The 23,107-nt window shown below is 51.8% G+C and overlaps 1 protein-coding gene and 1 pseudogene across 1 annotated transcript; both read right to left on the bottom strand.

The window, feature by feature from the left end:
• Positions 1-1,909: 1,909 nt before the first annotated feature.
• On the bottom strand, positions 1,910-9,848 carry BBC3 (BCL2 binding component 3). The gene is made up of 4 exons (XM_006868239.1): positions 9,703-9,848; positions 6,749-7,028; positions 5,181-5,371; positions 1,910-2,269 (listed from the first exon to the last, which is right to left on the bottom strand). The coding sequence occupies exons 2-4, from the start codon at positions 7,011-7,013 to the stop codon at positions 2,153-2,155; spliced, it is 573 nt and encodes a 190-aa protein (XP_006868301.1). The 5' UTR covers positions 7,014-7,028; positions 9,703-9,848; the 3' UTR covers positions 1,910-2,152.
• A 4,900-nt stretch (positions 9,849-14,748) lies between these two features.
• Positions 14,749-23,107, bottom strand: part of LOC102817911 — a 23,778-nt pseudogene continuing 15,419 nt past the window's right edge.

Genomic DNA, 23,107 nt, shown 5'->3' with positions numbered 1-23,107 from the left:
CTTACCTTACTTATTATTCATTATTTGTCAGTACCATCTTCACTGCTGTATATTGGTAAGCCTTTATTACCCTTTACTTACACTTGGCTTTGTGGTAAGCCTGCGTAACTTGGAAACTCCCAGGTATACGTCCTACCTTCTAAAGGAGACATCCAGGAAGGCAAATACTGGCATCAACTACATACGTCTTTGACAAGGCTTTGCCTCATTCCTGTCCAAAATGGTGGTTCTCTTTTCCTGTGCCCTAGTGGTCTAGAAGAGAGTCTTGGCGGTGCAGTGGGTTAACTATTGGGCTGCTAACCACAAGGCCAGAGATTCAAACCACTAGCCACTTGCAGATAAAAGATGATGCTGTGTATTCCCATACAGATTCATAGACTTAGAGGGAGCAGTTCTGTCTACTCTGTCCTAATGAGCCGCTATATGTCAGGATCAACTCGACAGCAGTAGGTTTGTTTTATGAGGGTTTAGGATTGTAGAGGACTCCTGGTGTGGTGCTGTAGGATCAGCCCTGGACTTTGAACCACAAGGTCGGCAGATCAAACCCACCGGTTGCTCCTCGGAAACCCTATATAGGGTCACTATGAGTCGAAACCAACTCGACGGCACTTAACAAGTATTATAGAAGGCCTGGTGTGGATGTAGAGTAAGTACTGCACTGCTAACCGCAAGGTGAACTGCTCAAAGCCACCAGTCATTTCTCGAACCTATAAAGGGGTTGCTATGAGTTGGAACTGACTCAAAGGCACTTAAGGACAGTATTGTATAAGTAGGTCCCTGGAGGACACAAAGGGTTTATTCTCAGCTATTAGCCTAAAGGTTGGTGGTTTGAACCAACCTAGAGGCTCCATGTTAGAAGGGCCTGGTAATTTGCCTTCGTAAAGATTGTAACCAAGGAAACCCTATGGAGCAGTTCTGCTTTGCACCTCATGACGGGCTCACCATCAACACTGAAGGCAACGGAGTTTGGTTTCTAGGATTGCCATTTTTCCTCAGCTTTCCAGTGACAGAAGGGACAAAGCTGAATGCCCGCCGTGTGCCCTGTGGACTCTCCCTTCCCTCCCCACCCCCGCTACAGACAGGGCCCCAGATGGAGGCTCTGAACAGACCACATGCCAGGCCTCACCCAGGCCACGTGGCGGGGAAGGCGGGCAGAAAGAGCGTCCACTGTTCCAATCTGATTTTATTGAAAAGGAAACATACAAAAATCATGTACAAAAAAAATTAACCAAACATGTACAGAAAATTCATTCCGGTATCTACAGCAGCGCATATACAGTATATTACAGGCTGGGCCATCCCTCCCCACTCCCAGACTTCTCCCCTTCTCTGAGATTCCCCCCTCCCTGACTCCCAGTCCAACCCCCCAACACCTAGTCTGTCCTGGGGACTAAGGCTGGGGCGACTTCCGCCAAGATATCCCACCCCCCAAAATGAATGCCAGTGGTCACGCGTGCTCTCTCTAAACCTATGAATGGGGTCAATGGGGGGAGAGGGGTGGTCACAGGCCGAGCACAGGATTCACACAGTCTGGGCTCCTCCTAGCCACCCCTGATGAAGATGAGGCAGGCATGCCAACCACCCGATGCTGGCTCAGGCAGGATGGCTGGGCACTGGGTTGGGGGGAGGGGAAAGGGGGGCATCCGACACACCCCATTCTCTGGCTCCAGGAAGCTAGTGGTCACATTTGGCTCATTTGCTCTTCATGGGCCCCCTCCCCAGAAGGAGGGGGGGAAGCACCAGGGCCTGAGGCCAAGCCCAAAGTGAAGGAACACTGGGGGTCGACCCCCAATGTCACCCCTTCAGCACCAGCAACCTTTCCTGAGATGGTGGTGGGCGGCAGAGGCGGGCGGCCAGGTCCTCACCCCTTCGGTCACCGCCGCTTTCAGAAGCTAAGTCCGGCAGTCCGCCCTCCCTGGAGTTGTGGTCAGGGAACCAGGAGTCCGAGTCTTCATCGGTACCCCTCAGCTCCGCAACGAAGCCAGGGCTGGGCTGGGGCTGGAGTGACTTCCCTGGCTGCCCAGGGCAGGCAGGCCTAGTAGTCCAGTATGCTACATGGTGCAGAAAAGGTTCCCCGCACTGGCTGGGGCGTCAGGAGGTGAGGGGAGCCTGCCCCCCGAGTCCCTGATGTCCGCCGGGCAGGTGCGGGCACCTAATTGGGCTCCATCTCGGGGACACCATGGCCCCTGGGTAAGGGCAGAAGTCCCATAAGAAGATTGTACAGGACCCTCCACGGTGAGGGGGGGTGCCGCTGCTGCTCCTCCTGTCTCTGTTGTAGGGGGAAAGAGAGAGAAAGAGAGGAAGAATTAGAGGGTGTCGTGCGGCTCACTGCAAGATCAGTGGTTCAAACCCACCAGCCGGTCCTTGGGAGAAAGCTGAAGCTTTACCCTCCTGTTAAGATTTACAGTCTTAGAAACCCTCCACAGAGTCATGATCAGTCAGAACTGACCTGAAGGCAGTGGGCTTGATTTTTAAACTCCCAGAGATGAGCCCTGGTGGTGCAGTGGTTTAAGCAATGGGCCACTAACCATAAGGTCAGTGGTTTGAACCTACTGCCTCATGGGAGAAAGATATGGCAGTCTGCTTCATTAGAGAGTTACAGCCTTGGAAACCCTATAGGGCAGCTCTACTCTGTGCATAGTGGCACCGTGAGACTGAATCAACTAGGGGGCAGTGGATTGGGGTCCCAGGGCAAGTCTTTATGGGGGCTCAGGTCAGGAGGCAGCTCAGGGTGAGGGCAGTGACCCTCTGCACAACAGAATGAAACACTGCCTGGTCCTCACAATTACTGTTACGTTTAGTCCGTTGTTACTACCCACTGTGTCAGTATTTCTCATTGGGGGTCTTCCTTTTTGTCAGCCAACACTCTGAGGTAGGGACTATTACCCGTAACCGGGAACCAGTTGCCATGGAGAGACCTGGGAGTACAGTGCTTATCGGCTGTTGGAAACCTTCCAGCAGCTTCATGGGACAAAGGCTTGTTTATCTCCTTCCATCAGGATTACAATTTAGAAAATCATAGGGGGTTGTCTTCCTGTGTCACAAGGGGTCGCTACGAGTTGAAACCGACTAAACAATACCTAAACAACAACATCAACCAGTTGCCAACAAGTAGACTGTAACTCCTGGAGTTCAAATCCACTCAGAGGTGCCTTGGAAGAAAGACCTGGTAATCTACTTCCAAAATTTCAGCCATGAAAACGCTATGGCGCATCATTCAAGTCAGACACACACAAGGGATCACCGTGAGTCAGAATCGATTCAACAACAATCCCTTACACTGAGTGTATGGGCAGGCCCGGTGCCAAGTTACACTCACTTCATCTTACCACCTGAAGACACAGAGGTACAGAGACATTCACTTTACAGATGGGAATATGAATGTGAGATAAAGGACTGGTAGGGGAACTCTGGACAGGGTGCCAGGAACCAGAACCTACCTCAATACCCCACACCAGCTCTTTCAGCCGGGACACAGGGATTCATTAGATATGTATGAATTAAGAAGCCTGACATACTGCTACAGTTGCCACCTTGGAGAATATACTGACAACCATGTAGGAGAACTAAAGATGCCAATGCCAAGACCCAGCTACCCACATATCTAGAGACACCCATGGGCACACCAGGAGATGTACCTCGTTTGGAAGAGTCAAAAAACAAAACAAAACAAAACAAAAGGTGGACATTTAACAGTACACAAAGAAATACTGAATATTCATCAGTGAGAAAATGAGTAAGTGCATGAAATCTACATGGCTACAGTAGAATATTATGTAGCAGTGGAAATAATGTCTCAAACGCCCCTTATCCATATGCTAGATAGTGCAAGCATAACATTGATTGGTTTATGCATAGAGCCGAACACTGGCTAAATCACTTGCCGTTGAGATGATTCCAACTCATGGTAATCCCATGGGTATCAAAGTAGAATTGTGTTCCAGAGGGTTCTCAGTGATCTGATTTTTGGCATCTATGGGTGGACTTGAACTGCTAAACTTTCAGTTATTAGCCAAAAGACATGAGCCCTTTGCACCACCCAAGTGCAAAACCGTTATTGGTGGCGTATGCCATGGAGGCTATTCCAACTCATAGCAACCCTAGATGACAGACAGTTGTCTAGACTGTAATTTTGAAAGGCCTTTCTCTCTTGGAACTGCTGGTGGAATGAACCGCCCACCTTAAGCACTGTGCCACCAGGATCTACATGAGAGAGACTAAAAAGGCTCCACAAGCTTAGTAACGGAACATGTTTCTGGCCTGGTAAATACAAGGGGGCTCCAAAAAGTTCCATTTTTTCCACGAACTTTTTGAAGCCCCCTTGTATGTAGTAAAAAAAAAAAACATCCCTGTGAGTTCCTCCAACTTCAGAGATTTCCTCGGGAAACATGGAGGGGAAAGGAATCGGCGAGATGAACAAGATTCTTCATAACATATTGCCTGCATGAGTGTGTTTTCTTTAAATGCTTTTATTTTAATCAATAATCAGTATTTTTATCTTTCTATCTCTTAAAAACACCTCTTTTAATTCTCACAGTCCCCATAAATTAACTAGCAACCTGCAACATTGAGAAACTCCATCTTGATGAATTTGTTTTTATTGTTCATTGTTGTAAAAATATATCTAACACAACGTTTGCCAATTCAACATTTTTTTTTTTTTTTGGTAATAAGCAAGCGGTACGTGTGTCACGTTGGGATTGGATAGAGCTGGATGGTGAGCGTCCTGAATTATTTTTTAAAGGCCCAGTTGTGTGTGGTGTTTTTTTTTTTTTTTTTTTTTGGGGGGGTGGTGGTGGCGACTCAAGGGGCGGGGCTCCCCGCAGCCCCACCTTCCGCCCGGGAAGCTGGGTAGTGCTGCGGGCCCGGGAGGGGCGGGCGCGGCCGCCCGGGCGCTGCTGACTCACCGGCTATAAATAGCCCGGGATATATGAGCTGAGCCAGCCAGCACCGCCCCATTCCCCGCAGCCGCAGCGCTCGGGCGGCCTGGCCACTCCAGCCGTGCCAGTATGACCCGTGGGCGGCTCGGCGGGCACACCACCCTCCACCCCTCCACCTGCCTGTCCCCGCCACGACCTCGCCACGCAGGGCAGCAGCTGCGGCACATCTGGCGAGGCTGCCTGCAACCCCGCCTCCGGCGGGAAGTCCCACCTGCCGTCTACCCCTCCCCCCAGACTTACCCTCCGCTCATACTGCGCGTTGAGGTCGTCGGCCATCCGCCGCAACTGGGCCCCGATCTCTCGGGCCCACTGCTCCTCCTCTCCCCGGACTCCCGGGGCCGCCTGGGTGGGCCCGCCCGCCAGGGCCCCCGGGGCACTGGGCACCGGTGACTCCAGATGCTGTTCCGCCAGCGAGAGTGAGGGCTGGGGACCTATGAGAGGCCGAGGGGGGAGGTCAGCACCCACTTCCCCTCCAGAACCTGAAGTGCCCCTGATGACCAAGAGTGGGGGTGCCCAGGTGGCCAGACCTGCTGCCCCTTTTCTAGACGCTTGGTTTCTTTTCTCCCAGCCTCATTTATAGCGATTCGTTTTCCCACCTCCTATAGGCAGACTCCTCGGCCCTTCCGAGGGCACCAGGAAGCAACCCGTTATCCTGGGGAAGCCTCTCTGGAGTCAGCTGTCTGACCAGCCACCTCCCCATAAAGTTTAGGGTCAGTCTGGAAATCCTTCCTCTTATCTGATCTAAATACTTGTATTTCCAAAGGGGTCATATTTTGCCTGCCCCATTTGACAGATGGGGAAAACTGAGGTTGAACCTCTAGAGGTCACACAGGGATACAGAGACTGACCCCACCCAGAGTCACAAGCCTCAGGCCTCCTGCCCTCTCGGGTCCAACCACAATGAAGCCACACCCCCGGATGTGGCTGAGGCCGAGCGACCAGCAGGCCAGACTCCAGAGCCCACTGAGAGACAGTCCTAGGTGGCTGGGATACTGGGGGTGTCTTCCTCCTTGGACGTCCCTCCCGTCTCCAGGATGCTGGCAAACTCCCCTCTACCATCACCAAGGTATAACACCAGAGCCTCAGTTTCCTCATCTGTGACTCAGGTCTTGAGAGTGGAACTCCCTTCCCCCACTGCCAGGACTGAGCCGGAGAAGTTTTCTCTCCCTTCCCCCCAACTGGGCTTCAGGAAGCTAGGACAATCTTCTCCCTGCCACCGAGCGTGTGTGAGTTAATGTGTGACGGTCCCGTAGGGATGAGGCTCGCCGGGCATCTTAGGGTTAACGGCCCATCAGGCAGGGGACCTTTAACCCTTCCCTCCCCACAACTCACCCCGCCCCGAGGGGAATTTCCCAATACAATAGCCCCTCCCCCTCGCCTTCCTATTTCTGGGGGCTGGTCAGACTAAAGAGATGTAGTCAAGGCACGGAGCCACCCTCGTCCCCTCCTCAAAGTCCATAGGGGCCGGTCCTCCCCCTCGGTCCACCCTCTCTCCAACTGCAGTCCCCAAGGGGCTCCAGGAGACCCAGATGGGGGGAAGGGCTGGGAAACAGCTGTTGCCCGAAGCCCGGAAGGGGCCCAGGGCGGACAAACTCAAGGACTGCAGTCAGATTCCAAGAGGAACTTCCCACTCGGCCTCTCCCCTCACCCCCGCCTCCCAATCCATCTTCCTGCTTCTTGCAACACAAAGACCACACTGGCCACACCCTCCCCGTGGCCCGGCTCCCCGCCCCCCCATTTCGCTCCCAATCCTTGGTATTCCCAAGGTCTCGCACCCAGGCTCACATGGGCTTGGGACAGGCACTCACCGTCGGGACGCGGGCCTCGTGGCCGGCTACGGGAACCCCCAGGCCACCGGGGGCCCCCCAGGGCAGCGGTGACTGCGGGCGGGGCGGCAGGGGCACAGAGGTAGGCGGCGGGCAGCAGGGCGGGGGCGGCGGGCAGGCCCGACTCACAGAGACCACAGGACACGGCCGAGGGTACCAATCGGCCGAGCGGGAAGGGGCGCGGGCCGTCGCGGGCCAGGCCCTCTACAGGCTCCGGGGAGCTGCCCTCCTGGCGAGCGCGGGCCATGGCACTCCCTGGGGCCTGCAGGACACAGAGAAGGTGCCGGTCAGCAGGGACGTGCAGGGGGCGCAGGGCCCCATTGTATACACAGGGTGATGAACACACATGGGGGGAATGGCGGGGGAGGCACCCACAGCACACATGGCAGGTTTAAAACAGGACACCACCCAGTTAAGGCTGACATAGGGCAAGGGCTGAACTGGCCAACCTGCACACATGGTAATGGGCCGGCTCTTACAGCCCATTTCAAGGGTTCACACATAAGACCCAGCTGGAAGGGCTGTCATGTGTGTGTGTGTGTGTGTGTATGTGTGTGTGTGTGAATATCATTATTGTGACAGCCCCCCAACACAAACCCATTCAACCTGGGACTGACACAGAAGATTAGGGTACTTTGGATAACTTCTGGAACAGGAATGAGTACGGAACGCACCCCAGGTCATACACTGGGATTCTTCTCACAGGACCCAGATGGAGAGGACTGTGTGTGTGTGTGTGTGTATGGGAATGGATGAAAGGCACACACATAAACAAGTACAAGGAGTCACACAAGCGCCACCAGCCTGGCCTCTCACCCCACAGTCTATTTGCATACAAACACTAAGATGGTCCCAATAGCTGACAAAAAACACACACTCTGACCACAGTGTGGACATACACATATACACAGACCTACAGAGGGCCACAACCCACTCACATACACCAACGGTCAATCCCCCACACTGGCCCACTTTTGATAAGCCCAGGGACACATAAATATCCATACACCCATTATTAAGGAGCTCTGGTAGTGTAGTGGTTACGAATCAGGCTGTGAACCTCAAGGTCAGCAGTTTGAAACTACCAGCTGTTCTGCAGGAGAAAGATGAGGCTTTCTGCTCCCGTAAAGATTTACAGCCTTGGAACCCTGTGCAGGGTTGCTATGAGTCAGAACCAACTCCAAGGCACACAATCACAACCATACAACTGTAGCCACCACAAACCCAGACTGCCAGAAACACACAAATAGGTACTTCCACCATGGATTCTCACTTACTTAAACACATAGAAGACCTACACATGCCAGGACTGAACTTCTCACACATCAGCCCCAAAACAGACACAGACCAACACAACCAGAACACACCCACTGCACGCTCAGACCCCAGGACATACAGATGTCCTCAGACGTACACGTACATACACCCACACATGCCAGCAGACACCATCAGCCTGCTCCCCTCCCTCCCATTCTGATATACCCTCATCAACTCTGAAGGCCCTCGGCAAACACACACAGGCAAATGCTGCTAACTCTAATCCCACACAGTGCCAGCAACACACACCTAAAACCCTGATAGAAACATTGATCTCACGTGACAGACATAAACACTCCACACACTCAGCCCACATGACACACATGAGCCAGCCCATCACAGAGAGACAAGCCCCTCAGACCCAGCACACACACACACACACACACACACAGCGAGCTGGATCTGAAAGGCAAGCAGCAACACCCACTGACTACACAGACCCCACAGAGCCCAGGTTTTCAATTCCCAGACGCCACTGCCAGACACACAGGCAAAGCACAGAGCAAGACACCTCACACAATACACAAGCAGGACTCACACAGACACCTGGAGAGAAAACAAACATTGGCATTCAGCAGGCAGGCACACAGTCGTAAACACTCATCAGAGACACATGCCCTGGAGATACAGAGGCAGCCACTGACAGATAACATACATACAAGTAAGACATAGAGACACACAACAACACACACACGCACAAACGGCACAGGCAAGACACATGTGCAAACTCACCCAAACACAGTACACCCAGACAGCACACACAACCACATACTGCATGTAGTACACCACACACAAGCACCAGTTCGATGGCATCACCCACCAATAACACACACACACACACAGGTAGAACGACACAAACACAGCACCCACCCCATGGCAAGGCAGATTCAGACACACAACACACATCCGCAATGTTCCCCTGTACTGACACTACCACTCTCGGCAGACCCCAGCACAAACTCGGAGACAGACACACGCACACACCCTGGCGAGACACCTGCAGCTCCACAACCCCGCACACGCGTGCTCCCACGGCGGTCCCAGACGCCCCTCGGCTGTCACCGCCCCTCCCACCCCGCCGCCGCCACGTGCGCCTGCCCCGCCCGCCAGCCGAGCGCGGGGCCAATAACGGGCTGTTGCTGGGGCGCAGCCCCCGCCCGTAGGAGCTGCAGACTCGGCGGCCCGCGAGCCGCCCCCTGCCACCGCCCCCACCGGGCGCGCGCCTGGGGTGTGGCCGCCCCTCCTCGCAGACCCCACTCCGCCCCTCCGGGACTGCGGGTGCCGGGGCAGCCGGGGTAGCCGGGGTCGACTGTCCTCCCCGGAGCCGCACTGACCGCCAGGGGGCGCAGCCGAGTCCGCACCCCATTGTTTGTAAACAAACCCGCCAGACCGCTGTGCCACCTGCGCTTCCAGACCAGGCGCCCGGTCCCTTCGTGCCCCTCGAGGTCCAGCGACTTCAACCCAGGGTCCCTTGTGTGTGGGGTGGACAAGAAGGCAGGCACGGCGTGGGGCTGCAGCGCACTCCGCTGTTCTCAGAGTGCACTCCCGCCACCTCCTCCAGGAAGCCCACCCGGCCTGGCCCTTGGCCGCTAGCTGGGACTCGAGGTGCGCACACTCACCCCGGGGGCATGAACACGCCGGAGGAGACGGTGGTGGGTGGCGGGCGGCTTCCTTCAAGAGGGCGCGCCCGCCAGCGTCGCTCTGTGCGGCTGCTGCTGCTGTCGCTTTGCTGCTGTTGATGTCGGTCTAACTGCCGTGGCTGTTGTTGTGGCTGTGACTGCCGCTGCTGCTCGGACTGCGGGCGCGTCCGCGTCGTGGTCGCCGCCGCTGATCTCGCTACAGCCGCCCCGCTGGGCGCCCGCTCGCATGTGGCTCGCGCCGCGTCTCTGGCCGTCCAGCCCCGCCCCACCCCGCCCGCAGGGTCCCACGCCCCGCCCCCTCGTGACGCCACGGCCCCGCCTGCTATCCTCCCGCCCCCAGCAGCGGACAAGTCAGGACTTGCAGACTAGCGCCGCGCCCCCTCCGCGAGGGGGTTTCCCTACAGCGGGACCGGGGAGGGGCCTGGACCAGGGCAGAGCACGCGTTTGGGAATCCGTCCGGACGGACACACACACTGACACACTGACACACTGGGCCCCACAGACAGAAACACACACTGAGGAGTCCTCGCAGACCCACGACCAGGCGCTCCTGGGTGCACAAAGTCACATGTTGAAAGAGCTACCGGGACATACAGACTCAGACACACGACCACAGTCTCACGAATGCACATTCATGGACACGCAGACTTACACGTTCAGACATAAATGCAGAGACTGCCCCGCGGACTGGGGCACCCAGAGAATTGTACTAGTACTCACACCTGTATGCACAAACCCATAAACTGTTAACCAGCATTCCCTCTGAGCTGGCCCACACAACACACACCAACAAGGCTTCATGCTTGTCTGGAAACACACTCCCTCCTAGATGCAGCTGGACATACACACACTTACTCAGACAGACACACCTGTCACAGGGACACATGGACACAGCCTGGTCAAGACGACACCCCACTGGGACTGGTACAGACACTCCCACAAGGCCTCTCAGCTTGAAACCACCCCTATCAGACAGATCCACCCTGCCATCGGAACTGACCTCCACACACAGGCACAAAGTCACAGTTGTGACAGGTTCCTGCTAACTGACTTACTGACGAGGGGCCCACTTTGTAGCATGTACTCCTGGTCACACTCACCACGAATCTGGCGAGGACACATGGGGAGGAGGAAGCTGTGGGTGCCTGGCACAGACATGCCCGGGCAGACCCCTGCACAGATCTCCCCCAGTCTCTTGGCTTTCTGCTCCTTTTTCCTTCTCAGTTTCCAATCATCACACCCTCCTCTGATGCAACAGGGGTGACCCCGTTTCCTCCCCATCCCCAGGGCCCTGGATCTCTGTCTCTCCACACCTTCTTTGTGCCTTCCTCTCAACCTAATCTGGTCTCTGAGGGCAAGTCACCCCCAGTGCACTGAACTGGTGGAGAACGGATGCCAGGCCTGAGTAAAGGTAGGCTTGTTCAGGATCTCAAAGTGGTTCCCTGCCAGGGTCAGATCCTTAGATTTTCCTGCAAGAAGCCAGAAATTCCAAACTCAGACGATATCTCCTGACTTTTAAACACTGACCACTAAATTCAGCACTTGAGGTGAATTAGTGCAGCCTTTCTTCCTAGTAGGAAGGTTGGCAGTTCAAACCCACCCAGAACAGAGGCTCTGGAAAACAGGCCTTGAGAACCCTGTAGACCAATTCTAACTCTGTAACATACAGGGTGGCCCTGAGTCAGAATCTATAGGACTGCAACCAACAACTCTCCCGTCTTTCCTTCATTCTCTTTTCTGTTTTCTTTTCTTCCTTCCTTTCTTTTGCCTTCCCTCCCTCCTGTTCTCTTCCCCTCCCTCTTTCATTGTTTTTCAAACTGTGTTTCATGAGCAAACTACAGATTGTGAAATTATTCTCCTTGTGATTTTTATCGTTTTAATTTAATGATTATTCAGGTTTACTGAAGTATATTTACACACAATCACATTTGCCTTTTAGGTGTACAGTTAAATGGGTTTTGACAGATGTGCACAATTGCACAAACACCCCCCAGTCAAGACACAGAACATTTCATAACTCCAAACATTTGCCTCGTGTTCTTTATAGTTAATCTCTTTTTCTACCTTCAGTCTTAGTGGCTGTAGAACACAGTGTTTTGTTTTCTTTTTTAATATCAAATAGAACATACTTTTAAAAAAATCATGAAGTCAAGGGTAATGATTGTTTTCTGAATATATATATATATATAAGGAGCTCTGGTAGCGTAGTGGTTACGAATCGGGCTGCGAACCTTAAGGTCAGCGGTTCGAAACTACCAGCCGTTCTGCGGGAGAAAGATGAGGCTTTCTACTCCCGTAAGGATTTACACCCTCGGAAACCTGTACAGGGTCGCTATGGGTCGGAACCGACTCCACAGCACTTAACAACAACAAATATATATATATATATATATATTGTTTATATTTAGTAAGTTCATGCAAAGTCTCAAAGAAAGTATATTTTTGACTGTAGATCAAGTTCAAAGGTGTTTTGAGAAATGCTACTGTAGACATTTATTAAATGAGAGTATGCATAGACGTCATTTAGTGCAGTTTCTGGTTGTTGTTGGGTCTTCAAGTCATTTCCAATTCATAAAGATCCTGTATAAGATTTTTGAGAAGTGGCTGGTGAGTTTGAACCACTGACCTTGTGGTTCACACCACCACACCAGGACTCCATCTGGTAAATAGTAAGCACCTAATGGTGCTGTAGTATAAGTATTGGACTGAAAGGTTGATTTGAACTGCAAGGTCGGTGGTTCAAACTCACCAGCCGTTCCTCGAAAACCCTATACAGGGTCACTATGAGTCAGAACTGACTTGACAATACTTCACAACAGCAATGTTATCACCAGGAGTTTCAACTACTGTTAGAGGTTTGCTCTGGCCTTGATAGATGACCAAGTTACACGGCTAGGCCCCAGCCCTGGGCTAGTTCAGGGTCCATCTTTCACTCATCAACCCCTGCACTCATCAGAAGTGCTGGAATTTCTGAGAAGAAAAGTGAGTAGGAAGGAGAGTGTAGATCCAGCATGGTAAATGAAGATCTCTGTGGCGCAGCCCGTGTCAGTGAAACCCAAAGTACTCGGAAGAAAGATGTGGCAGTCTGCTCCTTGGAAAGATGACAGCCTTGAAAACCTTATGGGACAGCTTTACTTTGTCCTATAGGGTCCCTCTGAGTCAGAATTGATTTGATGGCTGGCCCAAAGGCTGAGTTTTTTAGACTTTCCTAGGAAACCCTATACAGGGTTGCTATGGGTCGCAATCGACTCGAAGGCACTTCCTAACAATAAGGATACCTGAAAGTTCCTGTGTGGCGCTGTGGGTTAATGCATTGGACTGCAAAGTCATCTGAACTGCAAGGTCAGCGGTTCAAGCTCACCAGCGACTCCTCAGAAACTCTATACAAGGTCACTATGGGTCAGAACCAACTAGACAGCACTTAACAACAATGATACCTGTGTCTGTCTTCACCCCACTCCCCCAAAGGTCTCCCTCCTCTAAGTTCCTGGAGAAACATGCTAGGTTTCCCCCAACCCTGTCTCTGGTCCCTCTTATCTGGAAAGGAGAAACAGGGACCCTAAAGCTTGGAGGACCCCCACACACCTGTGAGTTGAGATAGAAAGATAGAGATACTGATAAAACCAGATACAGAATGACTCGGCAGGTGGTGGAGGGAGTCAAAAAGACCAAATGTAGATAAAAGAGAGGGGTCTAGGGTTGGGTTGGTTGAGGGGGAAAATTAAGCTTGGCTTAGACCTGGATTTCTCATCTTGACCTCTGTTGGCCTGTGAGGGCTGGAAGAATCTTTGTTGGGGGAAGGGTCCATCCTGTGCATTGTAGGATTCTGAGCATCATCTCTAGTCTCTGATACCCACCTCTCTTTGTGACAGCCAAAAATTACTTCAGACACTGCCAAATATTCTCTTGGAGGTAAAACTGTCCACAGTGGAGAACCACTGGCTAAGGTAAAAGAATTCCTCCATAGCTGTAGCCGGTTCCCCCCCACAAACCTGTACACAGACCCCACTAAAGAGCACCGGCTTTTGGTCTTAATAACCTGAGTTAAAGTCCCCAGTCCTGTCACCTACTGGCTGTGTGATATTGGGCAAGTGGCTATACCTCTCTGTACTGTATTTCAGTTTTCTCATCTGTGATTTGGGAACAGCAATGGTGGTCCCTACCTCATAGGGTGATGCAGAGTGAGAAGGTGGATACTGGTTGTTGTCGCTAAGTGCCATAGAGTTGGTTTCTAACTCATAGCGACACTGTATAGGGTTTCCAAGGAGTGGTTGGTGAGTTTGAACCACTAACCTTAAGGTTCAAACCAACCTTGAGATGGAGTGCTTATCTTACAGTGAGTGCCACACCAGGACTCCATCATCAGTATTATTATTTATAGACTTCCTGAAACACCCCCCCCCCCCTCCAAGATGCTGGAGAGTCCTGGCCTGTGCAAACAGAGCCCGGGTATCCCCCTCCTCAAGACTGGCAGGTTGGGACAAGGGTCTTAAACTGGTGGCCTGACGGACAGCCACTGGTGTTTTTTGCTTGACCTAAGCAGTTTGTCATTTTGAATTTTAGTGCCTCTCAAAGGTGCATTCAACACAGTGGAGTGATAAACTAACCAGCCAGGCTCCCTGGGTGCAAATAATAACCTTGACCAAGTAGTTTTTCCGTCTCGTGCCTCAGTTTCCTCATCTGAAAAATGAGAACCACCATTGAGCCCATCTCTTAGGGTTGTTGTGAAGATTAAATGAGTTAATATTTCTTAAGCACGTAGTGCCTACCGCTTAGTAGGTTCAATGCAATGTGTTGGCTAAAGAAAATCAACATCTTTTCTAGTTGACTGTGGGTTCACAACCTTCTCGTGTCTTTGTGCATGATTCTGGGGAAGATTTCGCAGAACAGGGAGAGGGAGTTGAGAAGGACTTAACTTTTCACTGCAGCCCCTGAGTCCCAGCTTTCCGGAGGTGGGGAGGGGGCCTCTGGGGTCCTCATCCCACCCCCTACCTAGGCCTGGAGGCGGTTGAGGGCGGGGCGGGGCTACTGCCCCAATGGTGCGGGCATCTGCATGGTCCGAGCGGCCCGCGCGCGTGTGAAGGTTACTGCTCCCCGGCGGGGCGGGAGCCGCGCGCTGTTGCTGGGGTCTGCGGGGCCTGCCTGCGCCCGCACCCCCCCTCCTTCCCGGCCAGCCAGTGAGCGGTACCCGCCGCCGTTGCCAGGGGAAACTCGCCGCCCCGTTACCCAGCAACAAGCCTGGCCCAACCAGGCGCGAGGACCCCCCAGGCCCCGCCCGCCGCTGCCCACTGCGTGCCCAATGCCAGGCGGGCAGAGCCGGCCCGGTTCCCGGAGACGGCGAGCGCGTTCATTGGTCGTTGCCGCGCCTGCCCGGGTCTGGGGGAGCCCTCGGCGCGGGGGGCGGGGATCCGGCTCCGGGGAACTGCCGGGAGGGTGGTAACGCTGCCGGCTGTGTTGAGGTCCGGGCTAGGCACCGTCCACCCCACCCCCTCTGCACCGCATCCTCCCTCGGGTGAGGATGGGGACTCGGGGATGAGCTGGGAATAGGGGCTGCGCAGTCTGCTGCCCCATCTTCCCCACCCCACCCCAGTCCCAGAAGATGCCCAAGAGTCCTGGCCTGTGCAAACAGTGCCCAGGGATCCCCTTCCTCAAGATCTGGGTATCCTGGCCCCAGGAAGATTGGGACGCCTTACACCCCTCCTCGGCCCCAAACGGGACACAGGCATAGTGGCGCAGAGTCCCCCTAGAAGATGTCCCAGGCGTTCTGGTACCATAAAAACAGAGAAGGGGAACCTCCAACTTCTCTCCACAATAGGACCCAGGTGTGCCTGATCCTGTAAAAATTTGGACTGAGCCACCACCCCCACCCCAGGAAATAGGGACCCAGGTCTTTGAGCCCACACGCCATGAGATGTCTCAGAATGCGCCCCCCACCCCCGGCTGGTTCTTACAGCAGCCACTAGATACTCAGGGGTCCTATTCTCCCCGGTGTCCACCTACCAGGGTGCACATTTCCCAACTGCCCTCCCTCGAATCTCCTAGGACCCAGACATCTGACCCTGCAGCCTGGCACTTGCCTTTCTCTACGGCTAAGCACCTGACCTCCCACCCCTCCCCAGGGTTCCAGGCCTCGTGGAGTTAAGGACCCAGGAGTCCAAGTCCCCAGTCACTCAGACTCCCAAGACACCTGACAAAGCGAGCCAGCCCGGTCCAATGGTGCCGGGATGTCCAGAAGCCCAAGGTCTGGAAATGCCTTTTGTCGGGTCACCAAGAACCCAGAGCCAGAGCGTGGAGATCCCATTCTCAAGGGACCCAGGTGTGTGCCCTCAGGTCACTCCAGATTCTTCAGTTCCCAACTCTGGGGACCCAAGGCAGTCAAGTCCCCAGCTGCAGCCTAAGGTGCACCCCGCCCCTACCCTAGTACCTGTCGGGGGCGGAGTCAAGGATTACTCAGCCTCCAGAATGAGGCGATGACATCATCCTGGGCGGGGGTGGGGTGGGGGGGAGTGACTAATGGCCGCGCTGGGGGGAGGCGGGAAAGTTTACCCGGTAACAGCGGCTGCCGCTCGCCCCCGCCCCCGGGGAAAGGGCCGGGAGGGGGAGGCATAGCTCACGCACAGACACACACACTTACACACACAGACACACAAGCCCACCCAACACCCCTCCCCCCAGAGTCCCACATCTGAACACGTCTATCTGGGCCAAGGGCAGAGATGGGGTGGTGGTTGTGTGTTTGTGTGACTGCAAAGTTCTCTGTCAATCTGTAGATCGTGTGGAATATGTCAGGGGAATGACATATTAGGGTGGTTGCTGTACCAGCATGCAATGTGTGTGTGATTGTGTTAGTATGTTGTGTTGTGTGCTAGTTAGTTGTGTGTTTGTCACTGTGCTGCTAGACTTGTCAGGTGTCAAAGTGATTATGAGTGTGATGCACTATGTCCATGTGTTGTGTGTGATGTTCTGGTGTGTTGTGTGTGAGTGTAATGGAATATTCATGTGTGTGTTTCTGGGGGCTGTTATGTGTAGTGTGTCGGTCGGTGTGCGGCAGTAAGATGGTGTGTGTCCATGTGGTTTGTGTTACACCACGATTATGTGTCCGCGATGTGTGTTAATGGGAGGTTTGTGAATATGTCATGTCACTGTACTGTTGTGTTAGTGTGGTGGTATGTATGAGTACGATGCGATGCTGTGCATCAGTATATTGTTGTTGTTATAGCTGTTAAGTGCAGCCGAGTCGATTCCGATGCATAGCGACCCTGTGTAGGGTTTCTGAGGAGCGGCTGGTGAGCTTGAACCACCGACTTTGCGGTTCAAACAGGCTGTTCAGTCTGGCACATTAACCCAGAACGCCAGGAGGATTCTGTTTTTGTTAAATGTCATCAAGTTGGTTAAGGAGCTCTGGTAGCGTAGTGGTTACGAATCGGGCTGTGAACCTTAAGGTCAGCTGCTCGAAACTACCAGCTGCTCCGCAGGAGAAAGATGAGGCTTTCTGCTCCCATAAAGATTTACAGCCTCGGAAACCCTGTACAGGGTTGCTACGGGTCAGAACCGACTCCATGGTACTTAACAACAACAACATCAAGTTGGTTAACACTCATAGCGACCCTGTATAGGATTTCCCAGGGGTGATTGCTGAGACCGAACCGCTGTCCTAGAGGTTCAAACTGACCTGTGGTTGAGCACTTACATCCTCCACCGTCACACCAGGACTCTGTGCATTAGCATAGTTGTGTTGTTATGTTACCATCTCAATGGGATTCTCTATGTGTGACATGGTGATTGTATGTGAACATGTTGTGTACCCATGTGTGGTACTGGAATGACATTAACAATGGCATACACAAATTACATCAATGACATATTAATTGTATGACACTTGGTTTGTCAGCAGAGTTGCATTGCCTTGTGTGTGATGGAATTATGTGTGAGTGACTGTGGTATCGTGTGTCCATATGCTTTGCTGTGTGTGAGGGGGAAGATGTGTGTGTGTGTTCTATTGTGTATCACTTGGTGATGTGTATGGTGGGATTATTTACTGACATTGTGATTGTATTTACAATACTGTGTCTGTGAAATTATGTGTCACCAAGAGTACATGTGTCATTGTGACTGTACATCTGGACTGTGTTGTGTGTCCATAGGACTGTGTGTATCACTGGAAGTGTGTGTGTCAGTGTATCTCAGTGATTGTCTATCACTATGGTAGGTGTGTTACTCTGGTTATGCTTGTAAAGGTAACGTTATGTGTCACTGTGATAATCAAGATTATATTGTCTATGGGATTATGAGGATGTCACTGATGATTGTGTTAAGGAAATGCTGTCACTGTGGTTATATGTGGCACAGACACTGTGTGTGTTGAAATAGTATTGTGTGTTTATGGGACCGTGTCTATCAGTCATTAAGTTTGCAATATGCTGGTGCAAAGCTGGCTGTCAGTGTGATTGTATGTGTTGCAACAATGTTGTGTGGTTGTGGGTCTGGGTACTATTGTATGTCCTGTGACTGTGTCAGTGAGATTTTTGTGTGCCTGCATGATGCTTTGTGTCGCTGTATATTTCTGGAACTGTGTGTGTATGCTACTTTGTGTATCACTGTGTTTGTGTGTGTATCTGGATGATACTGTGGCAGGCCGGTGTGTGTCACTGTGATTGTGTGTGTGTGTGTGATGCTTTGTGTCACTGCGATTGTGAGTCTTCAAAGTGTTATGTGTCATGAGACTGTGTCACTGAGATTTTGGGTGTCCGTGATGCTGTATGTCATTCCTGGGACTGTATATCATTGTCGTGTACATGCATGAAGTTGTGTATCATATAACTGTGGTTGTCATTGCTATTATATGTCTAGGTGTGTATCATTGTGATTGTGGGTATTCTGAAACTATGTATCACTGAGATTGGGAGCATCTGTGTGGTAGTGTTTGTCACTGTGTGTTCTTGGGACTGTGTATGTCACAGTGTGTGTCATTGTGATGGTGTGTGTATCCAGGCAATGCTGCGCTGGGCCCGTGTATGTCACTGTGATTGTGGGGGGGGGGGCGATGCTGGCGCGTCCCGGGGGACTGTGTGTGTGCGCGCGCGTGCCACTGTGATTGTGTGGCAGCGTGCTTCGCTGGGTGTGGGGGGGGGGGCGAGGAAGGTGCGCGTGTCTCCAGGCCTCCTGCCCGAGAACTGCGGCGCCGCGCTCTGATTGGCTGCAGCCTCACCAGTGAGGAGCGCCTGAATCCTGCGGTAACTTGGTAACTTGGTAACTCAGCTCGCACTACTGCCGCCGCCGCCGCCTCGGGGCTGGGGGGCTGGGAGGCCCGTTCCACTCCCGCAGGGCCGCGCCCCCGCAGGCGACCCCAAACCCCCGAGAGCCCGCCTCTCCAGCTCCCTACAGTCTCCTCCATTTGTCTCCCACCCTTGTCTTCATCTCTCTTACCTACCCTGTCTCTGTTTCCTGGTCTCTGCCACTCTTTTGGTCTCTCCCTCATGTGTATATCTCTCCCCATATCTCTGTCTTCCAGGATGTCTTGTCTCTCTCCTCACCCCTGTTTCCCCATCCCTGTCTCTGTCTCTTCATCTGTCTGTCTTTACGTCTTAACTTTCTCCTTATCTGTTTCTCCAAACGTCTCTCCCTGTGTCTGTCTCTCTATCTCTGTTTCCCACGTCCTAACTTTCTCTTTATGTCTGTCTCTACATGTCACTCCCTTTCTCTGTCTCCGCATCTCTTCCTCTCTTCATCTGACTTTTCCGGGCTGTCTTTCCTCATTTCTATCTTTGTTCTTCCCCTGCTCTGCCTCGATTTCCCCATCTTTGTCTCTTCTTCCCTTTGTCTCTCCCACCTCCTGTTTCTCTCCCTCTACGAATTAATCGCACAGCCATATTCGTTCAAAATTCACTTTTCATTCTGCGAGAAGACAGCCAAGGGAACATTCTCTGTTTTATCCGTACCCCTCCTGGCAGGCTCAAAGTTCTGGCAGCAGGCACCTCACAGGGCAGACTTCAGGAAGGATTTCCCGCTCTAGTTCAAGCTCCGGAGCTTTATCGCTCAGGCCAGGCGGAGGCCATGAGGCCCCGCGGCTTCCGGAGGCGCCCGGGAGGGATGAGCTCACAACAAGCAAGTTGGCTTGGATTTCATCAGCTTCCTCTGCCGGAGTAGCGCGCTCCCCCCCCCTCCGTTCCCCCTCTCCCGGCGAATCTGTCGGGCGTCTGCTGCCCCCGAGCGGCCAAAAGCGGAAACGTAGGTTTACCTTCTCTCTATCACGCCCTGTCCTGCTTTCAGAGTGGGTTGTCCTTTGTCCCCTACCAACCGGTCCTGGCTCAGTATTAAGGTGCTGCTGCCCCTGTCCGCTCTAAGGAGTCCTGGTGTCGCAGAGGGTTAGTCTTTGGGCTGTTAACCAAAAGGTCGGCGGTTCGAACTACTCCACTGCAGAAAGATGAGAACGTTGGCTTCAGTAAAGATTGTTAAGTGCCCGTGAGTTGGTTCCGACTCGCAGCTACCATGTGTAGGGTTTCTGAAGTTGTGTATCTTTGCGGGAGCAGAAAGCCTCATCTTTCACCTGAGGAAGGATTAGTGGACTTGGTGAGCTCCAATCCCCAATCTTGTGGTTCAGTGCATGTCCTACAGTGCCATCACACTGTCCTTAGTACAGATGACAGCCTAGTAGACCCTATGAAATTGTCCTATAGGGTCACTATGGGCCAGAATTTATCCACTCAATGGTCTGCCCGTTCACTTGCCCCCAACGTCCCTAACTAAGCCGATGTCCTCAAGAGCCTTCGAAATGAGGAATTTCCTCCACTTGTGTTATGGGTTAAATTGTGTCCCCCCCAAATATGTGCTGCGGGTTAAGTGCTGCTAATCAAAAGGTCATTGCTTCTAACCCACCCATTGCTCTGCAAAGAAAGCTATGTAGCAGGCAGCTTCAGAAAAGGTTTACATCCTTGGAAACCTTATGAGGCAGTTCTACTCTGTGAGTTGAAATAGACTGGAAGGCTTCTTGTTATGTGTCATCGAGTAGGTTTCCACCCATAACGACCCTGTATAGGGTTTCTAAGGAGAAACTGGTGAGCTTGAATCACCAACTTTTAGCGTTCAAAGCGACTGTTCAGTCCAGCGCTACACCAGGACTTGAAGGCAGTGGACTAAAATACGTGTGGTAAATCCTAAACCTCTATGCCCCTGAATTCGGACTTCCACATTTCCAACTGTGAGAATAGAACTGTTTGTTAAAGCCACTCGCTTGTGGTATTCCTGTACTAGATAATTAACTGATGACGCTGTAGGATAAGCACTGGCTTACTAACTACAAGGTCAGCAATTCAAACCCACCAGCCACTTTGTGGTAGAAAGATGAGACTTTCTGCTCTTGTAAAGACTCACAGCCTCAGAAACTACAGGGTCACTATGAGTCGTAACTGCCTCCATGGCTCTTAAAAAGACACCTGGCTTGTCCCATGCCTCTCACTCTGGTCTCTGTTCACATGTCACCTCCTCAGAGAGGACTTCCCAGACCATCTGTCCCCGCCCCTTGCTTTGGTTTGCTCCACAGTATGCATATTATATGTTGTTGTTGTTGTTGTTAAGTGCCGTGGAATGTGGAATCTGGTTTCCAAGGAGCGGCTGATGAGCTTGCACCACCGACCTTGCAGTTCAAACCGACCTTGCAGTCCAGCGCATTAACCCTCAATGCCACATTAGTGGCATAGATTAATTTCACATATTAATATTACGCATTCATGTGTCTACCTTTTTCTGTCTCTGTTCCAGGAGAAAGTGAGCTTCATGGCATTAGGAACTGCCTTGAACACAACCATACGTTCTAACCCCCATTTTATAGACCAGAAACCCAGAAAGAAGCTAGCACTAAGCAGTACCCCTTATTCAGACTGTTGAATGAATGTTAAATTCAGCGGCGGCAGCGTCCCCTGGTGGTGAGTAGCAACTATAGCCAGCTCGCCCAGTTACTGCAATTTCTGCCACATGGGAGTGAGCCAGACAGTAGGACAAAATGTGATGATAATGGTAGAAATTCACTCTCTTCCACACATAAACACAAAGTCACGTTTAAAAAAATATTTTTTTATCTTTTAAAATTGATTTTCAAAATTCTTTTAAACTGAGGCATAACTTAAATATTTGTGTAGAGTCCACATATCTTAAGTATAAAACTCCTCCAAGACTTGAAGAAATAGAATATTACAAGCCTCTTAAAAAAATGTCCCCTGGGACATCTTATAGTCACTGCCCTCATCTACCCCCCTAAAAGCAGACCAGTTAGCCACTATTTAATTTTGGCTCATCGTGACCCCATACAGAGTCCTGATGTGACGCTGTAGGATAAACAGTAGACTGCAAGGTTGGTTTGAACCACAAGGTTGGCGGTTCAAACTCACCAGCTGCTCCTTGGAAACCCTATACAGGGTTGCTATGAGTGGGAACGGACTAACTGCACTTAACAACAACAACAATGACTCCCATGCATGTCAGAGTAGGGCTTCCAATGGCTGATTTTTAGGAAACACATCACCAGACTTTCTTCCCAGGTACCTCTGAGTGGATTCGAGCCACCAATCTTTCAATTATTAGTTGAGTGTTTAGCCATTTGTGCCGTTCAGGAATTCAGCTGCTGCTTTTGAGTCAGTTCTGACTAATGGTTCATAGGGTTTTCTGGTGTGGCACTATAGGATAAGCACTGGATTGCTAACCACAAGTTCGGCAGTTCAAACCCACCAGGCGCTCGTTGGAAACCCTATACAGGGTCGCTGTGAGTCAGAACCAACTACTGGCACTTACTAACAACAACAATCTATACAAAAGCATACCACCAGGTCTTTCTTTCTCAGTGTGTGGGCTGGGTTTGAGTTGTCAAATTAGAAAAAACCCAAACATCTGTTTTGTTATCGCTGTTGAGAATATACACAGTGAAACATACACCAATTCAACAGTTTCTACAGTCCTGGTGTGGCAACTGTAGGATAAGCACCAGATTGCTAGCTGCAAGGCTGGCGGTTCAAACTCACCAGCCACTTCTCAGAAATGCTGTGGGTTGGAACTGACTCAACAGCACTTTTCAGGAACATTGATGACATTCTTCAAGTTGTGCAACTGTTCTCAGCCTCCTTATGTAACTGGTTCCTACTGCATTCACAAAAACTCACTGCTCCGAAGGGTCCTAGCTAATCTTTTAAGTTGTTTTTGTCATTTTGATACCCTATGGGTAGATCTTAAGAGCATAATGTTCAAGGCCGATATTCTTTACTAATTAAGTTAAATCACGGTTAGATTTTAAGAAGAATTCAGGGTGGGATGCAGATATAGTTTTCAAACTGTTTTATTATGAATTATGTGATAGTTTACATGGGAGAACATTAGCTTTACATTCATCCTATTGTAT

This window comes from Chrysochloris asiatica, unplaced genomic scaffold, assembly GCF_000296735.1.
Source record: "Chrysochloris asiatica unplaced genomic scaffold, ChrAsi1.0 scaffold00116, whole genome shotgun sequence".
In the NCBI taxonomy this organism is placed as follows: domain Eukaryota; kingdom Metazoa; phylum Chordata; class Mammalia; order Afrosoricida; family Chrysochloridae; genus Chrysochloris; species Chrysochloris asiatica.
This window is presented reverse-complemented; position numbering and strand designations above follow the sequence as displayed.